Raw genomic sequence first — 19,452 nt, 5'->3', positions numbered from 1 at the left:
GTGGTTTCCACCTTTTGGGTAGTGTGGATAATGCTGGTATCAACACAGGTGTACAAATATCTGTTCAAGTCCCTGCTTTCAATTCTTTTGGATATATATACCCAGAAGAGGGATTGCTGGATCACATAGTAATAGGATTTTGTGTTTAAAAACAAGGACTGTCATTCATTTAAGATATAATTCTTTGAGGACTATTCCCTTTATTAAAGGTACCCATGTCTTCTTTTTCTTGTTTTGACATGGATCTAGTTTATAGAGTTTTTTGAAAATCACATGTGATAATGGATCAGAAAGCATTTTTGTAAAGTGTGCAATACATCTGTGAGGTATTTCTCTTATCTGTGCAACTACAATAATACTTCTTTTTATCACTAGCATCCAGATATTTACCTCTCCAAAATGCATATACTTCAGTACTATTTAATAAGATAAGCTTCCCATTTCTTTTTCTACCGGTGTTTATATAACATTGAATTTTTCTGGGTTACGGTTTTATCAGACCAACCACAGCCTGAGCAGATTTAGCAATTAAGGTTTTGAGAATATCATTTACAAGAGGTTCCATGACGTGTGCAATTTGTAATGGGGTGTTGTGAGAATTAAGCTGGTTTACTTTATGAGTACGTTGCGTGACTGTGGACAGCGTGCTGAGAGTTACCCACTGAACCTTGCAGACCTCCCATCACCCACAGCTCAACCAAGCATCTTGGACAGGTCCTGGAAAATGTCACTGTTCTGGTGCATCGCCTGTGTGTAAAACATACCTCTGAAGAATATTCTCTTCTATACTTGACAAAAAATTATTTCTTCTTACAACTATATGTTGTAAATATGTTCAAGAATATACGATTCATTTAACTGTCTTCCTGTATACCAGAGGAACGTGTAAAATACACTGTTCCTCTGCATGACTACTTTTTAGCCCATCCTTTACATTTGCCCTATAGTAGAGGGTAAATTTGTAAAATAAACACAATTATTTAGCAAAATACATTAAGACAAATGGGAACCCAACTTAAAAAAACTTAAGTTAGATCCCAAACCTAACGCGTTATGCTAAAATAAATTCCACGTGGGTGAAAAAGCTGAATGTTTAAAAAAACAACAAAAAGATGAAAATGAAAGGATTTTTCTTTTTAATCTTGCAGTAAGGAATGCTGCTATAGATGTGACACAGACTTTCAAAGTCATAAAGGAAAAGATTGAGACAGTCAACTAAAATTACTTTTTTAATACTGCATGGCAAAAATACAACATAAAGTAAAAATGGCATAATATTTACTACATTGTAATGCATAAAACAGACAAAAGGCTATTTCTTTCAATATAGGAAGAGATTCTGCAGATTGGTAAGAAATGATGGACAGCACAATAGAAAATTAGCAAAGAATATAAGTAGATAGTTCCCAGGGAAGGAAATACTCACCCTCATTCACTATTTTTTAAAATGCAAATTAAAGCATTGTGAAATACCATTTTCCCTCATGAGAATGTCAAGAATCAGAAAGCTTAGCAGTATTCTATTCTGGAGATGGTGTAGAGAAACAGGCACTCTATACAGGAGTGTAGGTGGGAGTAAGCAGAAGTTTGCTTCATCCTCTATGAAAGGCACCTTTGTGATATCTATCCTCATTCTAAACGCACCTGCCTTTGACTCAGCATCCACGTCTAGAAATTTGCCCTACAGACATATTCACACCCAATTGAAATGACTAATGGATTCGGATCTTCATTGCAGCGTTGTTGATCATTGCAAAAGATCTGAACCAATCTAAATGTTCCGCCGTAGAGCATTGGTGAAATAAATGATGATTCACTCACACAGTGGAATAGTGGGCTAGTGGGATGTGTGGTCTGACACCCCAGCCCATCCGTTTACATATAAATCATAAACAATAAACCGGGTAGTATAACAACAACAAAGAAAGAATAAGACAGGTCTAAATTGGTATGAAACAATGGTCAAGGTGTATTTTCAATTGAAAAAGTATGATGATGAACAGTGTGTATAATATGCTATCGTTTATGGGAAAAGAGATGATCTATATGTATTCCCTAGTGTATACATTCCCCTTCCCTGGAAGGGAGGGAAGGGTGATTTTCTCCAAGTAGGGAGATTGTATGGCTAGGAGATGAGGTGGGAGAGAAACTTGCTTTTCATTGTATGGCCATTCATAGCACTTAAATTTTATTCCATGGACGCAGGAAGAAATCAAGTAAACTACAAATGACTAAATACATAAACTAGAGGGAAAAAAATAACGTTGAAAATAAGAAGAGCAATTCTTCAGGTGTATATAGCGTAGGAGTTGAACAACTCAGAGAAAGTTCAAAATGTTCCCAGCGATAAAAATAAGGATGTGTTATAGATCTAGAATAATATCTATCTGTTTAAAGCTTAAGCGATCCTGTTTCTTTTCAAATGAGGTCACCAAGAATGACGATTTTGGTTTTAGAAAATCGAGTCTCAGCCCTTCTTTTGGCAAGTTATGGAGTGAAGAGCAGACAGACAGATGCAGCTGAAAGTCACCATAGGCTTTTCCTGGGTGTGTTAGTTAAGGTTAGGTTCAGCTGCTAATGAAGAAACCCAATGACCCTGCGGAAACTAACAGTATATTTTTCTCGCACATAAAAGTGTGGAGGCAGGCAACCCAAGGCTGCGGTCCCTACGATGGCCACCTGCACTCATGACCCAGATGCATACGGTGCCCCAACCATCACGTCCGTGTCTGAAGTAGCAGGACAAAGGGGCACAGCCCCTCCCTTTAAGGAGGCCCCCTGAAAGTGCCATACAACACCCCCGCTTATACCTTATTGGCCAGAATTTGATTACATCACACACTTAGTGTCAGGAAATAGTCTTTAACTGGGCAGCTAAAATCCAGAGGCTCCAAAGAATATGGGTCTTGGGTGGCAATTATTATGTTATAATTGGCAAGTATTTCATATTTACCCTAGTCACCCAAGTGATAGAAGAAAATGTAATCAACAGACTTCTGTGAACTGTTTTGTTTAGGTACCTTGTCCATGAGTGCCAAATATATACATATATTTTTTAATCAGTAACTAAGTACAGTTATGCCTCATTTTTCTTACAGCATTGAGCAGCAAGGTGAACCCCTTAAGCAAATTTAAGATAACTGATGCTTACCCCCTTCAAACACCAACACTTTTTGATAAAAATGTCTAATATGTTATGTGCCTTCTTGCCTTTCAAAACAATAAAACACAGATCATCACTTTTCTTGTTAGCTTGTCCTAACAAACATGCATCTTCATACTACGTGGCAACTTCAATCTCTGTTTCCTTTCTCAAGGTCAGGCTGTCACTCTTCAGCCACTCTTATACCTGGCTGCAAAACTATCCTCCCACCCTCCACTGTTTTCCTGCCAATGATCTGCTGTGGTTGGGGAAGAATTTGGCTGTTAAGAATTTGATCTAATTGGGATTTGGGGCAATCAAGTATGTGACTATAGGATAAGGACATTCCAGTCCATTTAGGGACAACCAGGGGCCTTTTTCTTTTATTTCCATTAAGCCTCTTGAGTTAAAGAAACACATTTCCTCTTTATAAAACAAAAATGCTTCTAAGGTACTGAAGTATCTGCTTAGAACAACCAGAACCTTTCTAGTAACTTCCAGGAAAGGAAAAAGAACCAAGAAGGTAATGATGCCAAATGCTTGTGAAGAGGACTTTTTGCAAAGAGTTCATCCTCCTAAAATCGATCTGTCTCACTGCAAGATAAGCTGAGTCAACAAGCATCATGATCTTTGTTTCCGCACAAGGTAACGGAGAGGGAGTTAAAATCTGGAGGAGCCAACACCCAAGTGACAGAAAAGAACAAGAAAGAGTACATCGAGAGGATGGTGAGGTGGCGGGTGGAGCGCGGAGTGGTGCAACAGACCGAGGCCCTGGTCCGGGGCTTCTACGAGGTAAGACCCAGGCCCGGCAGGCAGGCCAGGCCTTCTCCCCCGACACAGCTTGTTAGGAGAAGGGAGAGGAAGAGCAAGGCAGGGAGAGGGCTCAACTCTACTCACCAGCGTGCAAAGAGGACCTCCTGGGGTTAGAGGGTGAGGGGTCAGAGTTCTCTGGGAAACCCAGCTCTTGTGGTCTCACGAAACTGGCATTGGTGTGGCCCTGCTGTGCCACCTGTGAAAACACATGGCACCTCCTGCCAAGACACGTGCGTGTTGCATCTCCTTTCACTCAGTGAAATAAAAATGAGTGAAATGAAGGCACTGGAGGGCATTGTCCACTCTCGCTTGATTTTTATTTTCTTACACAGGCAGACCTCGGAGATATTACAGGTTTAGTTCCAGACCATGGCAATAAAGCCAGTGTCACAATAAAGCGAGTCACATGAATTGTTTGGTTTCCTAGTGCTTATAAGAGTTATGTTTACACTATACTGTAGTCTATTAAGTGTACAATAGCATTATGTCTAGAAAAAACAATGTACATAACTTATTGAAAAAATACTTTATTACTGAAAACACTAACCATCATCTGATGATGCAGCGTTGCCCCAAACCTTCAATTTGTAAAAAACGCAGTATCTGTAGAATGCGATAAAGCAAAACACAATAAAAGGAGACGTGCTCCTAGGGTCACTTTGTGCCACGTGATCCATGCTGAGATGGTAAATCAGGAGGATAGTGACTTATTATGGGATTGTATGAAATCACGTGTGTGAAACTTTTGCAAATTATAAAGCACTATAGAATTTAAAGAATCTTTCATTCAATTAAAAAAAGTTTTTTAAAAAAAGCATCAGAGATCAATAGTAATCAAAAAAAAAAAAGGACACTGACGGCTGCTAGCCTTCGTGTGCACCAAAAATTGACATGGTTAAACTTCTGCAATTTAGAAACAAGGGTTTGGGTGTTGGAAGGTTTTCTTTGCTGCTGTGATGGAGAACAGCGTGGGTGACCGGCTGGTCCACTGGTTTGATTAAAGGAGGTACGCACTGCAGGTGTTCAGTCATACCTGATACATTTGGCAACAAGATGTAAAGCCGGAGCTCAGAACCCTAACCAAGCAGATCTTCCCAGATCTTTGAAGGAGGAAGGCAGGAAGTAAGGGGAGAAAGGAAGGAAAACACAGTCATTTTAATATATAATGTCCATTCCTAGGAAATAAGTCCTAGTTTTATGTAGAGGAGAGGATCCCTTTTAAGTGAAGTGGTAACACTAATCGCTACTGAATCACTTCACAGTGACTTGGACTTTTTGCCTTCAAAAGGCAATGTTATTTGGAAACTTAAATGTGACTATGGAAGGTCAAGTCAGGCTTATTCATAACATCCTTCCGAGAGGGTGTATCATAGTAGTGAAAAGCAGCAGACCTTTTTGGAGTTCCCAGCTCATGAAGGGGTTATGTTTCAAAATGTTCATGATTTTGAACTTAAACATGATAGCACATTGGGGGGAAAAAGTTGTAAACAGTGGTCAACCTCCCAGCTTAACCCACAGAAATAATAATGAATGTAACCTCTCAAGGAGCTTGAGCCTGGAGGCTGAGGCCTAATGTGGATTTCAGGTGGTGGACTCGAGGCTGGTCTCCGTGTTCGATGCCAGGGAGTTGGAGCTGGTGATCGCGGGCACGGCGGAGATCGACCTGGCCGACTGGCGGAACAACGCTGAGTACCGGGGAGGTGAGCGAGCGGGGCTTGTTGACCGATCAGCTCTCACAGACACGATCCCTCACTTCTTAACAAATGTTATTGAGGTGAAACTGACATAACATGAAATTGATCATTTTAAAGGGACCAACGTGGTGGCATTTTCTGCACTCACAATGTGGTGCAACCATCACCTCTAGCTAATTCCAAAACGTTTTCCTCATTCTCAAAGGAAACCCTGGACCCATGAAGCAGTTGCTCCCCCTTCCTCCCCCATCCTCCCACCCCAGCAAACCTCAGTGTGCATTCTTTCTCTGTGGATGTACCAGTGCTGGATATTTCATGTAAATAGAATGATACTGTATCATGTGGCCTTTTGGGTCCGGCTTCTTTCACTTAGTAAGGTTTGTTCACGTTGTAGTATGATTCACTACTGCATTCCCTTTTATGGCTGAATAATATTCATATATATATTCCATATGTAGTGATAATATAAATATAAAATAATATCACTTTTTGAAGGTTACAAAAAACTTGACCTTACTTCAATACATGTGCAAAGTAAGCTCTGGTCCATGCCTTCCGCCAGCTTCCAACCTAGACTTTCCTTGGGATGACAGTAATCCCTGCTGGTCGTCTCTGGCATAACTCGGTGGAGATGCGTTCCGGAGAACGCCAGCGTCCACAGGCCATCTCCAGAGCGGGGTCATTTGCTGGCAGGAAAGCGTGTCCTGCTCCCTGTAGAAGTGAAGCCCTCTTCACATCAACCCTGGTTTGCTGCAACACGGTTCTAACTGTCATCTCTCCAAATCTGATGTCTAACCCCTCCCAGCTATTCACCTTCACGCTGCCAAACCAGCCTTCCTGAAACCTTTATTTTGATCAGGCCATTTCCCGCCCCACAAAACAAGCAAGCTCCTTATTACTTAGAGACCTCTGAATGTTTTTTAAGCTGAAAATCCTTTCTTCATGTAAAATATTACAGAGAAACCCCTATCAATATAATAGAGGGTGAACAAGGGGCCCATCATCTAAGCCTCCCTTGTCTCCCTGGTATACTCAGCCGTGTAGGAGGAAACCTCTGTGGGACCACTGGGCCCTTCCTGATTTGGTAGGAAAGCCACCAACCTAAGGTGTCAAGTCACAAGGTCTCTGCCTAGCTATTAAGGCCTCTGAGCCCCCAGCAAGGTCCCTTCAGTCCTCAGCGCAGAACCCCCTTTATGCTGGTCTAGTCGGCTTGCTGTTCCCTGCATATTGATTCCTCATTTTTATCATTCTCTATTTCCCCTCCTGCACTCACACAAACCCTTCACATGCTGAACTCACACCTCCCTTCCCTTATGAAGCTTTCCTTCTTTCTGCTCAAGTCCACATAGATTTCTGCATCATTGAGTGTTTTGTGCATTTGAAGTCAGTGGGGAATCATTTACCTTATCATAAGTGATTGCTCCAAGCTTGGTTTCCTTACTGTCCTGTGAGAGGCCCCATACTACTTCCGTGGGCCCAACTCTTTGCGGCCCAGGGCTGATCGGGGGGCAGCGGCTCCAAGGGCACTTGGAGAGCCCGGCATCTTCCGTTGACCAAGTTTGACATTCACCTCCAGCCTTTCTTAAGTCCTAGACGCTCCACAGTACGTGGGTCCCAAGAGCTAAGACATCAGAACAAAGACAATACCAGGAAATATCGTATTTGTAGAGAGCTTTGTCTCTTTGGAACCCCAAAGATCTCTACCGAACCTCGTCACTCCTTGTCTACATTTATATCAGGCAGGAAAAGGACTTCTGGGGTCCCAGTTGTTTAAATAGAAAGCAAACATCTCTGAGGACATCCCTCACAACATACAGCCTTTTTATAAAGTGCTTATTTTCTAAATAGGCTTTTGTTCTTAAATTTGAGTCAGTTATACAAATTGTTTTAGACCTACCTAAAGGCCATCACGAGAGAAATCAGCAGATCAAGAGCTGCTGTTCAGTTCTTGGCACACCTGATGTGTATTTCATCTCCCCCCCCCCACACTCCCTCCTCCCCTGTACACATCCTCTCGGTCTCCCTCCTCCTCCGCTCAGGTTATCACGATGGGCATCTCGTGATCCGCTGGTTCTGGGCTGCGGTGGAACGTTTCAACAATGAGCAGAGACTCAGATTACTGCAGTTCGTCACGGGAACATCAAGTGTGCCCTACGAAGGCTTTGCAGCCCTTCGAGGAAGCAACGGGCTTCGGCGTTTTTGCATAGAGAAATGGGGGAAAATTACATCTCTCCCCAGGTACGGAGCTCCTGCCCACCTTTGGGAAACCTGCCAAAGAAGGCCAAGTACCCTTTGTTATTTGAGCTTGGGCACTTATCCGTTGGGATGGAATTCTTTCCTGCCACCCAAAGTATTGTTCTATGAGTCATTAGTGAAAGGTGTGGGTGAGAGGTCTCGGGGAGGTGCATTTAGACCATATTCTTAGTGATTTTTCGATGACTGATGGTATTTGGGCTATTGGTATCACGGTCCATGTGTCAGTCCTACGTAGCCCAATTTAATTTAAAGAGGAATGCCTCATCTGGGGGAGGGTCCAAAGTGACCCTTCCAGCACTGTGTCTGGACTTCTACCGTTACCCACCCGGATTCTTGGACTCTTTAATCAACAGAAATTGGTAAGAGGCCAGACAAATTCAGGAAAGGGTTTACTGGGACTCGCCCCCAAGGCAGGGTGGTGAGCTGGTCCCTTAAATGGGGTGAGGGTGGGGTGGATCAGTGGGTGGGGCCAGAGGGGCGGCTTAGGTGCTCTGCGCACCCCCTTGGTGGTGCTGTGTGCAGGGATCATGGCAGTCCCCCGTTTCTGCTCCCGGCATCTCAGAAATGGCAGTTGCTTTGTGGCCTTTTTGTATCTTATTGTTCATAATTGCCCCTAACTGCCAATGCCTGCAGTTATTTTTAGTCCCTTAGAGTTTCTTTGTATTCTGTTGCTCAAGGAGATGTTTGTCCAGGTGCAAGCACTGCAGTAAAGGATCCCAGGTCCCAGCCTGTCTCACTATGGCGTAGCACTGGATACACTTGATATTCCCTGGAATAGTTAGCATGTACATGTCGCATTTTTCCTACTATGTTTCAAAATGTGTGCAGACAAGACCAGTGTATATGTCCGGTCTCTATGGTGGCTTCTATACAGTAAGCTATTGATGAAATTATTGTAAGATAATGCAAAAAAAGGAGGCACTAGGGCTCCAGGCAGTTTAACGGAATGAATTCCCTGCACCATGAGTTTTCATCCCAACACTTCCTCGGCCCTTTCTGTGCCTCTTTGGGTAGCATATTCCTCATCCGTGAAATAAGGAGCACTAAAGAGATACTTCTGTCTAGGTACTATAGTAATAAAACCCGCTCAGCAAACATAAGATTGATGCACAATTATTTTCTTCTACTGTGATATTTTCTAATTATAACAGAAGATTCGTATTTAATCCAGCTGTATTTCTATGCGGCCTCCCAGACGCTTTGCTAAATCCCTATTGTGGAAGGATTTACTGAACTATAATTTTCATCTAGCTTTCCTAGACTTTCCAGCATCCCGGAGATAATTCACCTGATGACGGTGAGCGTTAGGAGGCCCAGGAAACAGAGTGCATGCCCAGCTGGTTACTAACAGCCTAAAGCGTTGGGGCACTTTTCAGCCCTGGCTTCGCCCACTTCGATCAGCAGACCCTCAGGGTTCGTTTGCATGGCTCTGCTGAGCACCGGACCTGCTGAATGAAGTCTGGCAAGAAAATAAGGCTAAAAAGGCAAGATTTCCATTTGTCAAGTGTAATGATAGATTTGGAGGATGAGTTTTTTGGGGAACATTTTGCTCTGACTTTAGAGGAGTGAATTTGAGTCGCATTTGATGATTCTCTCATAGTGGGCCCCTCAGTGTGCCCCTGATGGAGGGCCTGAGCTGCAACAAGGCACCTGCCCAGAGGGGCTTACAGTCTAGGGAGGAACGGAGCGGAAGAGTAAGTGGTTACGACCCCAGGTGGAATCAGAGGAGCACCAAGAAGGGAAGATAAAAGCAGGATGCCGTGAGTATGTAGCACAGAGACCTGATCCTGATTGAGCTGACAGGAGACGGTGACACAGAGAAGCTGGCATTTAGGTGAGCCCTGAGGGGCAAGGAAGGGTGGAGGGGATTCTGGGCTGAAGCAACAGCAGGAGCAAAGCCTGGGGGTGGGAAGGGTCAGCGGTGTTCAGGAAAGGTCACCAAGCTGGCATGGAGGACAAGACGTCCATTGCGACACTCGCAGGGGACGCAGTTGATGAGAGCGTCTGGTGGGCCGTGGAGAGAAGACCCCCCTGAGGAATCCGCTTTACTCTTTAGGAAACGGAAGTCATTGCTTTTGTCACTTGGGGTCAGAGCGTGAGTCTAATTACATATACGCTCTGGAAAATGTGCATTAATGAAATGTGCATTAATACTATCAACCCACACAGAGAACTTATAGGGTGGACGTCAGGCTTATGAACAGCCCAGCACATCTGGGCCAAGGCACCCCTAAAAAGGCTGCTACCCCACAAATCCTGGAGAGGGTTCTTGGGGGAAGCGGGGACTTCGCCGTAGGCCAGAAGGGCCCCAAGAGTCAAGTGCTGAGATGCCTCTAAAAGGGGACAGCGAAAATGACCCTCTGAGTAGTAACCCCCGACTAGTATCCCTCGTGCATTTTCTGAAGATCCAAGAACCTGGAAAGTGTCACCTATGTGTGGAGAGAAAGAAATAACCTCTGAATTCCAATAATGGTAGTTCGGAGAGACCTGGCCTGGCCACATGACAGGTGATAGAAGCCTGAGGCGAGCAGGGGCACCGAGCACCCTCGGGGTGACCCAGGGCTCCCCAGAGACCGTGAGCCCCATGTGCAACCCACACTCTGAGGAGCTGCATTCTCCTCAGATCTTCCCTCTAGAAAGGCAGCTGGCCTCCCAGGTGAGAGAGCGTCACAGCAAAACAATACATCAGGCCAAGTCCTTGCTTTCCAGAGTGTGTGGGGATTAGGACAAAGGACTCTGAGGGTAGAGGTTTCTAGGCCCTAAGTTTACAGTGCCTGGTGAAGAAACTTCATAAACCACCATTGCTGGAGCATAAGAGGGGTGAGAAGGTCACGGAGGTTGGAGTCAAGGAGCCGGCAGGCCAGGGCACTGAACAGTCAACCAAGTGGGCTCAGATGCTACACAGTCTGATGGGAAGACCTGAAAATGGAGAGCATTTAAGCCAAGTACCAGAGATTTTAATAAATGTGTTACCCAGAAGGTCAGAAGGTCAGAAGGTATGGAGGGTATATCTAGATCACTGATGGTCAAACGTGTCTTAGCTACAGCCCACAGAGAGAAGGACCCTTCACATCCCAACACAATACATGCATAGGTACTCCTGTGTGTGTGTATCTGAAATACATGTTCTTCAAAACAATACTTCATCCTTATTACCTGCAGGTAATACACTATTTTCTACCCTATCCTATTTCATTGAAATAAGATGCCAGACAAAACCTGTAGTTTGGGGGAAAAAAAATACCTAAATGGCATGAGATTCAGAGGAACAGAAATTTTTGATCAAAGATTGAAAAGTAATGATGTAGAATTGGCAGTGGGGAGTGGAAAAGTCGCTCGTCCATCCACAGCCCAGCATGCAGCAGGGTGAACGGTGACCATCTCCACTCATGAGTGCTGAGAACCACGTCCAGAGCTTGGAGGCCACATCCAGACCAGGAGGTGGGAGAGTTTCCTTACTGTAGAACTTGACAAGGAAAGGCTTGGGAGGAAAGAAAACTCTGGACCTGGTCAGGGTAGACCCAGCACAGGCAGCGTGGAGATAAGATAAAGGAGAGGAGAAAACCTTAGGGGTTTACATTTAGAGTAGGGACCAGGGGTAACCGAATTATGAGTCATGGGCGGATTAACAGGACTAAAATTCTAACACAAACATGCTTCACTGCAGATGTAAACTGAGCCCAAGCCTAGGATGAAGGTGAAGGCCTGGTTAAGTTAGTAGTTGGCTTACTCTATAGGGATGGTTCTCAAGGTGGGGAGGGCAGGAAAGAGGTGATTTTGTCCCCCCAGAGGACACTTGGCAATGTCTGGAGACATTTTTGGTTGTCGGGGAGGAGACCTCCTGGCTTCTCTCAGGTAGAGGCCAAGGATGCTGTGAAACACCTACAAGACACAGGACAGTCCCTCCCGGTGAAGAGTCATCAAGCTCAAAGTGTCACTAGTGCCGGATGGGAAGCCCTGCTCTGTAGGCTGTCGGGCTACAAAGGAGGCATGAGGAAGCCATTGGGAGTCCCTAAGAGAAACTGACAGCCACTGAGAAGCCATGAAGAAGCCAAGGGAAGAGAGATGTTCAGAGGAAGAGCTGTCAGATGCTTTCAAAGAGCTTGAGGAGGTGGGCATAGAAAATGTGCCTCTGGATTGGGGAATCGAGAGGTCATTGACAAACTTGGAAGAGAGTAGATTCAGCAGTGATAGAGTGAGAACCTGTCCGGAGATTGAGGCCGTAGTTGGGCGGTGGAAGAAGATGACTTGAAAAGGAGTCACACTTAAAGAACTGGCCTCACAGCCGCACGCGGTAGCGATGCTGCCTCTTTCCATTGTTTGCTCGTAACCAAGCTTAGAGTGGTCTCTACCGCAGAAGAGCAAGACTGGCTTTGGTACTGTCTCGGTGCACATTTTAACCAGTAACTTGGAAAACCTCGAGGAGACAGAGAGATCGACTGTGTAGGTGACACAGGTTAGAAGTATCACACATAGTAATGTGATGGGCACAATCCAAATCCAAAATGATCTCAAAATGCTGGAACCCTAGAATAACACCGACAGAGTGAAATCTGACACGGCACAACTGAACAGATCCAGTGGAGTTCCAAAATATCAACTTCACAAATATGAGATGAGGGTGATTCATTTGCTTGCAGTCATGTGGAAGAGGCCAAGGGTCTGAAGTCCCCACAAGGGTGACACAGTTCCTAAAATCATGACTGCAATGGTGGTCGCATTATTATTAAGAGACTCTGATGCTTAAATGATGATTCACGGTTTACGAAAGGCATTTATGTGCTGTCCTCACACACCAGCCCTCTGAGGTGCACGGAATATGTATTATTACCCCATTTTATAAGTGAGAAAACTGAGGCTCAGAAAGATTCATTGACTTTCCCAAGGTTATAAAGCTAGTCAGTGGCTGGACTGGGACCAGGCTAGAGGTCTTCCGAACCCTGGTTCCGGACTCTGTCTGCAGCCCCACCCCACCTGGGAGCACGGGGTCCAGTGCCCAGGAAATGAAGTAAGCAGGCCCTCCGTGCTGTCAGGACCACACGTAGAGAGCAGCGAGGACTTAGGAATGAGGAATCAAATCGTGATCTGATTGTGTTCATTCACTCTAGATTACAAACTAGGATTTATTTAAGAGTGAACCAGGCCTATAGATTAATGCACTAAGAGCAACTCTTGAAGAAACTCTGGGTGTTCAGACTAGGTCTTGAAGAGGGGCCATTTGCTAATGTTTTCAGTTCCCAGAAATTATCTTTTACAGAATTAATCTGATCCCAACTATTTTCTAAATAGGATTTTTTTTCTTCTGTATTATTTCCACTCGGGAGTGACAGTTAAAATGACCAGATAAAGAAAACCAAGAAGATGCTGTCTGCCCGTATCCTGCCCCTGGCTAATTCAGCCAGTTCCAAAAGCACACTTGGCATTTTTCTGCCGCTCTCAACTTGGTTTCGCAGGGTCTGGTCCTGGTCCACGCATTGGCACATAGCAGGGAAAGCCATTCTTTGTCTAGGCCAGACACTGGCCCACATAGATGGGCCCGCAGGATGAAGTACATGACAAAATAAGCAGAACCCAGGGCAGGTGGCACCGGGATGCTGCAGGCATCCAGGGAGGATTATCCCCCAAGCTCAGCTGTTCTTGGAAATGCAGCATCTCTGCTTCAGGTTAAGCAGGCCCCACTATGAATGGTAAAGGAGTCGGACTGTCAGTGTTCCATCACACCTGCCTTGATGGAGCATTGGATCTCGAGAGTTCCAGGGCATCCGTTGGCACCTCTAAGTCAATGCACAGGGTTTACAGAGGCCCAGAAATCAGAGCTGGGCAGGGAGACTTGGGAACATAATCCTCTAATACTAATTATGTTCCTTTGCTGGCCACATCCAACTTCATCTCTCAGTTGTAAAATGTCGCTGGTTTGCTAGTGCAGTGCTAGTATATAGCGTGGTTTGCTTCCAAACGCAAACCCACCCCTCCAGTTTCTAGATATTCCAGTCCCTCAACTGGTCTATTCCTGTCTGGAAGGCTGTGGTTCTCTTTATTATTATTATTATTATTTATTTATTTATTTATTTTTGGCTGTGTTGGGTCTTTGTTGCTGCGCGTGGGCTTTCTCTAGTTGAGGCCAGCAGGGGCTACTCTTTGTTGCGGTGCGCAGGCTTCTCATTGCGGTGGCTTCTCTTGTTGCGGAGCACGGGCTCTAGGCACGCGGGCTTCACTAGTTGTGGCTCGAGAGCTCTAGAGCACAGGCTCAATAGTTGTGGCACACGGGCTTAGTTGCTCCGCGGTATGTGGGATCTTCCCGGACCAGAGCTCGAACCCGTGTCCCCTGCATTAGCAGGCGAATTCTTAACCACTGATCCACCAGGGAAGCCCAAGGCTGTGCTTCTTAGTTTGCAAGTGTGTTATGGTGGTCCTAAAACATGGTTCTACCCCCTTTAGATTCACTTTTGATTCACAGATTCAGACTGATCACAGAACTGGCCAAGCCAGTTGTACCATTGAAACAAACACCTTGACCAGCCTTTTCTCCCCCATTCAGGGCACACACATGTTTCAATCGATTGGATCTTCCACCTTATCCTTCGTACTCCATGTTGTATGAAAAGCTGTTAACGGCGGTAGAAGAAACCAGCACCTTTGGACTTGAATGAGGAACTCAGAACTTCCCTGACATTTTCCTGGCCAGTGACATCATCCTTTCCCTTTCCCTGAATCAACTCTCCTTTGATTTTGGTATTCCATGATTTTCGTTTTCAAACCAAATCAGGATTGATGAGCTGTGCATGAAGAATTGCCTTCTTCTAAGATCTAACCTTCAGGCTTATCTCCTCTACTTTCAATGAACTGCTAGCCTGTATGCAATATTTAAAAACAAACAAACAAACAAACAAACAGCTGTCTCAAGGTCTGTGTATATCTCCACATACCTCCATTACTAACAAAGAAATATGAATGCAAGTTATGCTACACTTGACCAAATGGTAATAAATGTTTACTTCCATTTCTATGATTTAAGGGGAAATTTGAGCATTAAGCATTCCAAGCTTTTCTACACCCATCTCTTCTGAGCAGAGCCACCATTTTTAATAATTTCTAACAATAAACTCCAGAATAGGAGCTGATCAACTCTTTCTTTTCCTCCCCCTCTACTTTTTCCCTTGGCATCCAATCCATCCAAAAACAGCAGTGGCAACACCACAATTTTGATACATTCAACTCATGATTCGTATGTGGCATCGGTCCCATCAGCTGGAACTAGCCTAGACATATGGTGCAAATATTACACTTTCCAACCAATAATAACAGCAAGAAAAACACCTCCTGCTGATGCAACGCAGGGCATCCCAATAGTTGTGGGGATTGTGGCGAGACTTGAGTTCAGAGAAGTCCTGGGGGGGGGGGTGCACCCCCCGTGAACACCCACCACCCAAGAAGCACAAACTTGTGCACAAGTCCAAGAAGGAGATCTCATTATGTAACATAAACAATGAGGCTTCTACCCCCATTGTGTTGTATAGAACGTGTTGAAGCAAACAGGAGAAAGGGGAGAAGGACATTAGGACATATTAGAAGGACATATTCAGTTGGTTTGAATACCTGAGTTCTGTACTGTTTTCTTTTGCTTTGTTCGATCTAGCCACAGGTCTCCTTCCCAGAGGAAGAAAAATGTCCTGATAATCTCATGACTTTTGTTCAAGCCAAGTAATTACCTGTTTGGCAAACAAATTTTTATTTCAACTTTGGTAGTGTTTTTATTTTTTCATGGTTTTTTTTTTCCTTCATCATGGTGTTCAAATTCCTTCGCATTTGATTGTCCCCAGGGACCACACTAACTCGGAAGCTACAGAGAGCGATGGTGCTTGTTAGGGATCAAGGGCAATATAATACATCTCCTTCCTCCGTAGCAGTCATTCCTGGAGCAAAGACCTAACCCCCCAAAGGGAAATATAATACATTTCCTTCCTCCATAGTGGTCCTCCTGGAGCAAAGACCTAACTCCCCAAAGGCACACTGATTTGTGTCAAAATAGGGATCCAGTTTCTTTTAGCATTCAGTAAAGAGATGTCTCAGAAAACATAGTGTTTTCAGAACAACAGTTGCAGGCTCCAGGGACAGCCTAACCTCTCAATTACATTTGCCATAAACCCAAACGTGATGGTCATTTGCTATTTGTCTAACCTTGTTATCATGTCGTCTGAAATATGTCACTAACGAAAGTGTTTTTCTTCACTGGGAAAAGAACTGTTGAAATGTCACATTGTTGTCCTTCAGTATGTTAAGCAAGGGAGAAATGTGAGAAATGTGGGAAAGTTAATTTCATCCAGAGCCATGTCTAGCGCTCATATTGGTCTGTGCCCAGACAATGCGTTAATTGTGTACCCTGCACTGTACAAGGAAACATTCCTTTAGTAGGCATTAGAATGCTCAGCACCCGTTGCTGCTGTGTACCTGTTGTCAATCAGGAAATATATATGTTACAGAAATCTGGCCTTCTGTTGTTGTCTAAAAAAGAATATTTACCAAGATGGGATGATGGAATGTGTAAGTTACATAATACAGAATGAGGGATCTGTAAAATTCAGGACACATTTCAGCATCAGGAAAGTTATGGATTCCAGTGGAGCTATTGTTTATGAAATCAGGACATAAGGATGATGCAAATTGTTTCACCATCCTATATAGAATAGTGTCTCTAGTACAGGGGGCATCTTTCATTTTTAGAACTTGGTGTTAGATGTATGTAAATACTCAGTTCAAGCATTCAGTTCTTCTTTTCAGTACTTATATTAGAACATTGGCAAGGGAGAAGGCTGTTCCAAAGATGGAACCTGCTCCGGGGAGCTTCACAATTTACACAAATATCTAATTAATCTGTTAATGAGATTAATTGATGACTATGCTTCCCACATACAGAAGGAACAAGGTAGCCTAGAAGTTATATATAGATAGAAAACTGGGGCATGAATGGTTTTCAACTAACTTTTCCTTATTCCCACTGCCCCGCCCAATGCCATGGCTCAGATATATCCCACAAAGCATCACAGGAGCACTATTTCATAAAAGTATAAAATTCCAGAAAGACATACTGGTGTCAGAGTCCCTGAAAGAATGCAAAGTGTGCTTATTAATAGGGTCCCAATTTCCATTACAGCCTTGTACAGAATCCCTAAGGAAGGAAAACAAAGAGAAGAGGAGGACAGACAGTTGCTATGGAAAAATCTTTATTTGTCTTTGTCCCAGATGATGTTTCTTTAGTTAATATTCCCTCATATGTGAGGCTGATTTTTAAATTATGTATAACATTATATATATATATATTTACATATATAACAAAACAGCTATAGGACTCGATTGTGCTATTAATTTCACCAGGTGGAGGTGCAAACCACCCCAAATCATATAATTCATAATGGGCAAGATAGATCTCACCCATTTGTTACCTTGTGTAAATTTCTTTTTAACTTAAAGTATTAGTTTTCTCCATGGAGGCATAGTATAAAATTAATCATTTATAAACCACTATTTCCCTAAAACAAGATCTTTTAGAGCTATTTTTTTTTAATTTATTTTATTTATTTTATTTTTGGCTGCATTGGGTCTTTGTTGCTGCGTGTGGGCTTTCTCTAGTTGCGGCGAGCTGGGGCTACTCTTTGTTGCGGTGCACAGGCTTCTCATTGTGGTGGCTTCTCTTGTTGCAGAGCACAGGCTCTAGGCACGTGGGCTTCAGTAGTTGTGGCACGCGGGCTTCAGTAGTTGTGGCACGTGGGCTCAGTAGTTGTGGCTCGCGGGCTCTAGAGCACAGGCTTCAGTAATTGTGGCGCACAGGCCAGCTGCTCCGCGGCATGTGGACCTTCCCGGACCAGGGCTCGAACCCGTGTCCCCTGCTTTGGCAGGCGGATTCTCAACCACTGCGCCACCATGGAAGCCCTAGAGCTATTTTTAGTAAGAGTGTATTACCTTTGATTGGGAGACAAATAAGAACAATAAATAAGAGAATACTTATGTTTTCATTAGAAAAATGCTTCAAAAATACTATGAAGTATTTATGATAATTTCATGGATATCCCATTTTAATCTATCATATGAAGGTGATAATCCTAAAAACAGAAATAGACTCTGCAGAATCAGGAGAAGTACTATAAAGCTACTGATTTTCTTTGTCATCCCTATGTCTATAAGTTGACCGTGGTTGTGAAAATTTTTTACTGCTATCACGATTGTCATGCAGTGAGAAAATTAAGAAAAAGTGATATATGATTTGTTGGCAGGCTTTAAATATGCAGAATCTCAATCTTTTTCTCTTCTAATACATGACCATCTGTGCTTTAACAGTAAGTGCATTTGTGTGGCCAGCCCATGAGCTGGACCTTCCAGAATAGTTCTAATGTTACATCTGTGGCACCATCAGTCTGTGTGTCAAACCATGTGTCCCAAATTTGGGTTCAGAAAATTTCTCAGTTCCCACAAATGTTTTCCCAGTCAAGATGAAACACTTTCACATGAAAGTAGTTAGAACTTTACATGACAAATGTGGTGCTTTATTATTATTATTATTATTATGTACTTCAGTGTTCATTCTTAAAACTACTGCAATACTATATCATCAAAATCTGGGCTGGATGTTCCAGCCATCGTAAAGTCCAAAGGAGAAAGTGTTACTTTCCTGTTAGTGACATGTAGTCCCTTTGTTCTAGTAGAAAAAAAAGGTGCCTAGAGGTAATATTTAGAGTAAATATTGTTCCATTAGCCTACTTCCTGAAGCTTCCAATTTACCTAAGGAAATGTCTATAACGATTTTGTTCAAAGTCTTTGTTTTAGTCAATAGCAGGAGAAGTCCTTGTTCTTGGGTTGATTTTGCTTATATTGACAAGAGAAATGTCACGTAATACTCAGGCCGAGCTTTCTCTTCCATCCTGCCACCTTCAAGGAATGTCAATAAACACTTTGGTATGGCATTGTGTGTGCTCCTTATTGCAAAGAGAAGGCTAGGGTCATGCATAACAGTTTGCATCGTGCTCATGCCAGGTGTACGCAATGAAACAACACAGAAGACTACCAGCTGCTACGGTAAGTACTCCCCGGGAAGATTATTTATCAAAAAAGCGTAAGTAATGTGCTCACAAATCCACAAATAAAGGGACTGCTTTTGTAACAAGTTCCTGGTGTTGCCTATTAGAACGGCGCACAAACTATGGGATTTTGTGAGTGTGCTTTATATCAAATCAGGCATACACTGGCCTGTTGAATTCCTCCCTGTTTGAGATGCTTCTACAAAGGCTTCAGGCCACAGCCTGACACCCGGTGTGACCCTAAGACAAGGTTTAGCTCTAGGCAAAAGTGTTGAGTCCAGTGGCACATACCATGATTCCCAATACCACAATGATATACTCTCCTTATTACCTCCTTCCAAGTCTCAAAAAGAAAACCATGTGGCTCTCACTGGGTGGTCAGAAGCTGATTTATTCTTTGAGGAAAAATATTTTATTATTAGAAAAGAAGTATGGGTAGAATTGAGAGAAGGAAAAACCTGAGAAGTCTCTCTATTGC

At 43.6% G+C, this 19,452-nt stretch overlaps 1 protein-coding gene across 2 annotated transcripts in view; it reads left to right on the top strand.

The window, feature by feature from the left end:
* HECW1 (HECT, C2 and WW domain containing E3 ubiquitin protein ligase 1) overlaps positions 1-18,860 on the top strand; it is a 467,976-nt gene extending 449,116 nt beyond the window's left edge. For both annotated transcript variants that reach the window (XM_082399702.1, XM_082399703.1), the window contains exons 25-28: positions 3,788-3,934; positions 5,541-5,655; positions 7,689-7,887; positions 14,444-18,860. In XM_082399702.1, the coding sequence (XP_082255828.1) occupies positions 3,788-3,934; positions 5,541-5,655; positions 7,689-7,887; positions 14,444-14,555 (573 nt within the window). In that variant the 3' untranslated portion in view covers positions 14,556-18,860. The remainder of the gene's footprint in view (positions 1-3,787; positions 3,935-5,540; positions 5,656-7,688; positions 7,888-14,443) is intronic.
* Positions 18,861-19,452: the final 592 nt, after the last annotated feature.

Source organism: Balaenoptera borealis, assembly GCF_965194805.1.
Source record: "Balaenoptera borealis genome assembly, chromosome: 7".
NCBI lineage: Eukaryota > Metazoa > Chordata > Mammalia > Artiodactyla > Balaenopteridae > Balaenoptera > Balaenoptera borealis.
Note: the sequence above shows the minus strand (reverse complement) of the source record. Positions and strands in the feature narration are given on the sequence as shown.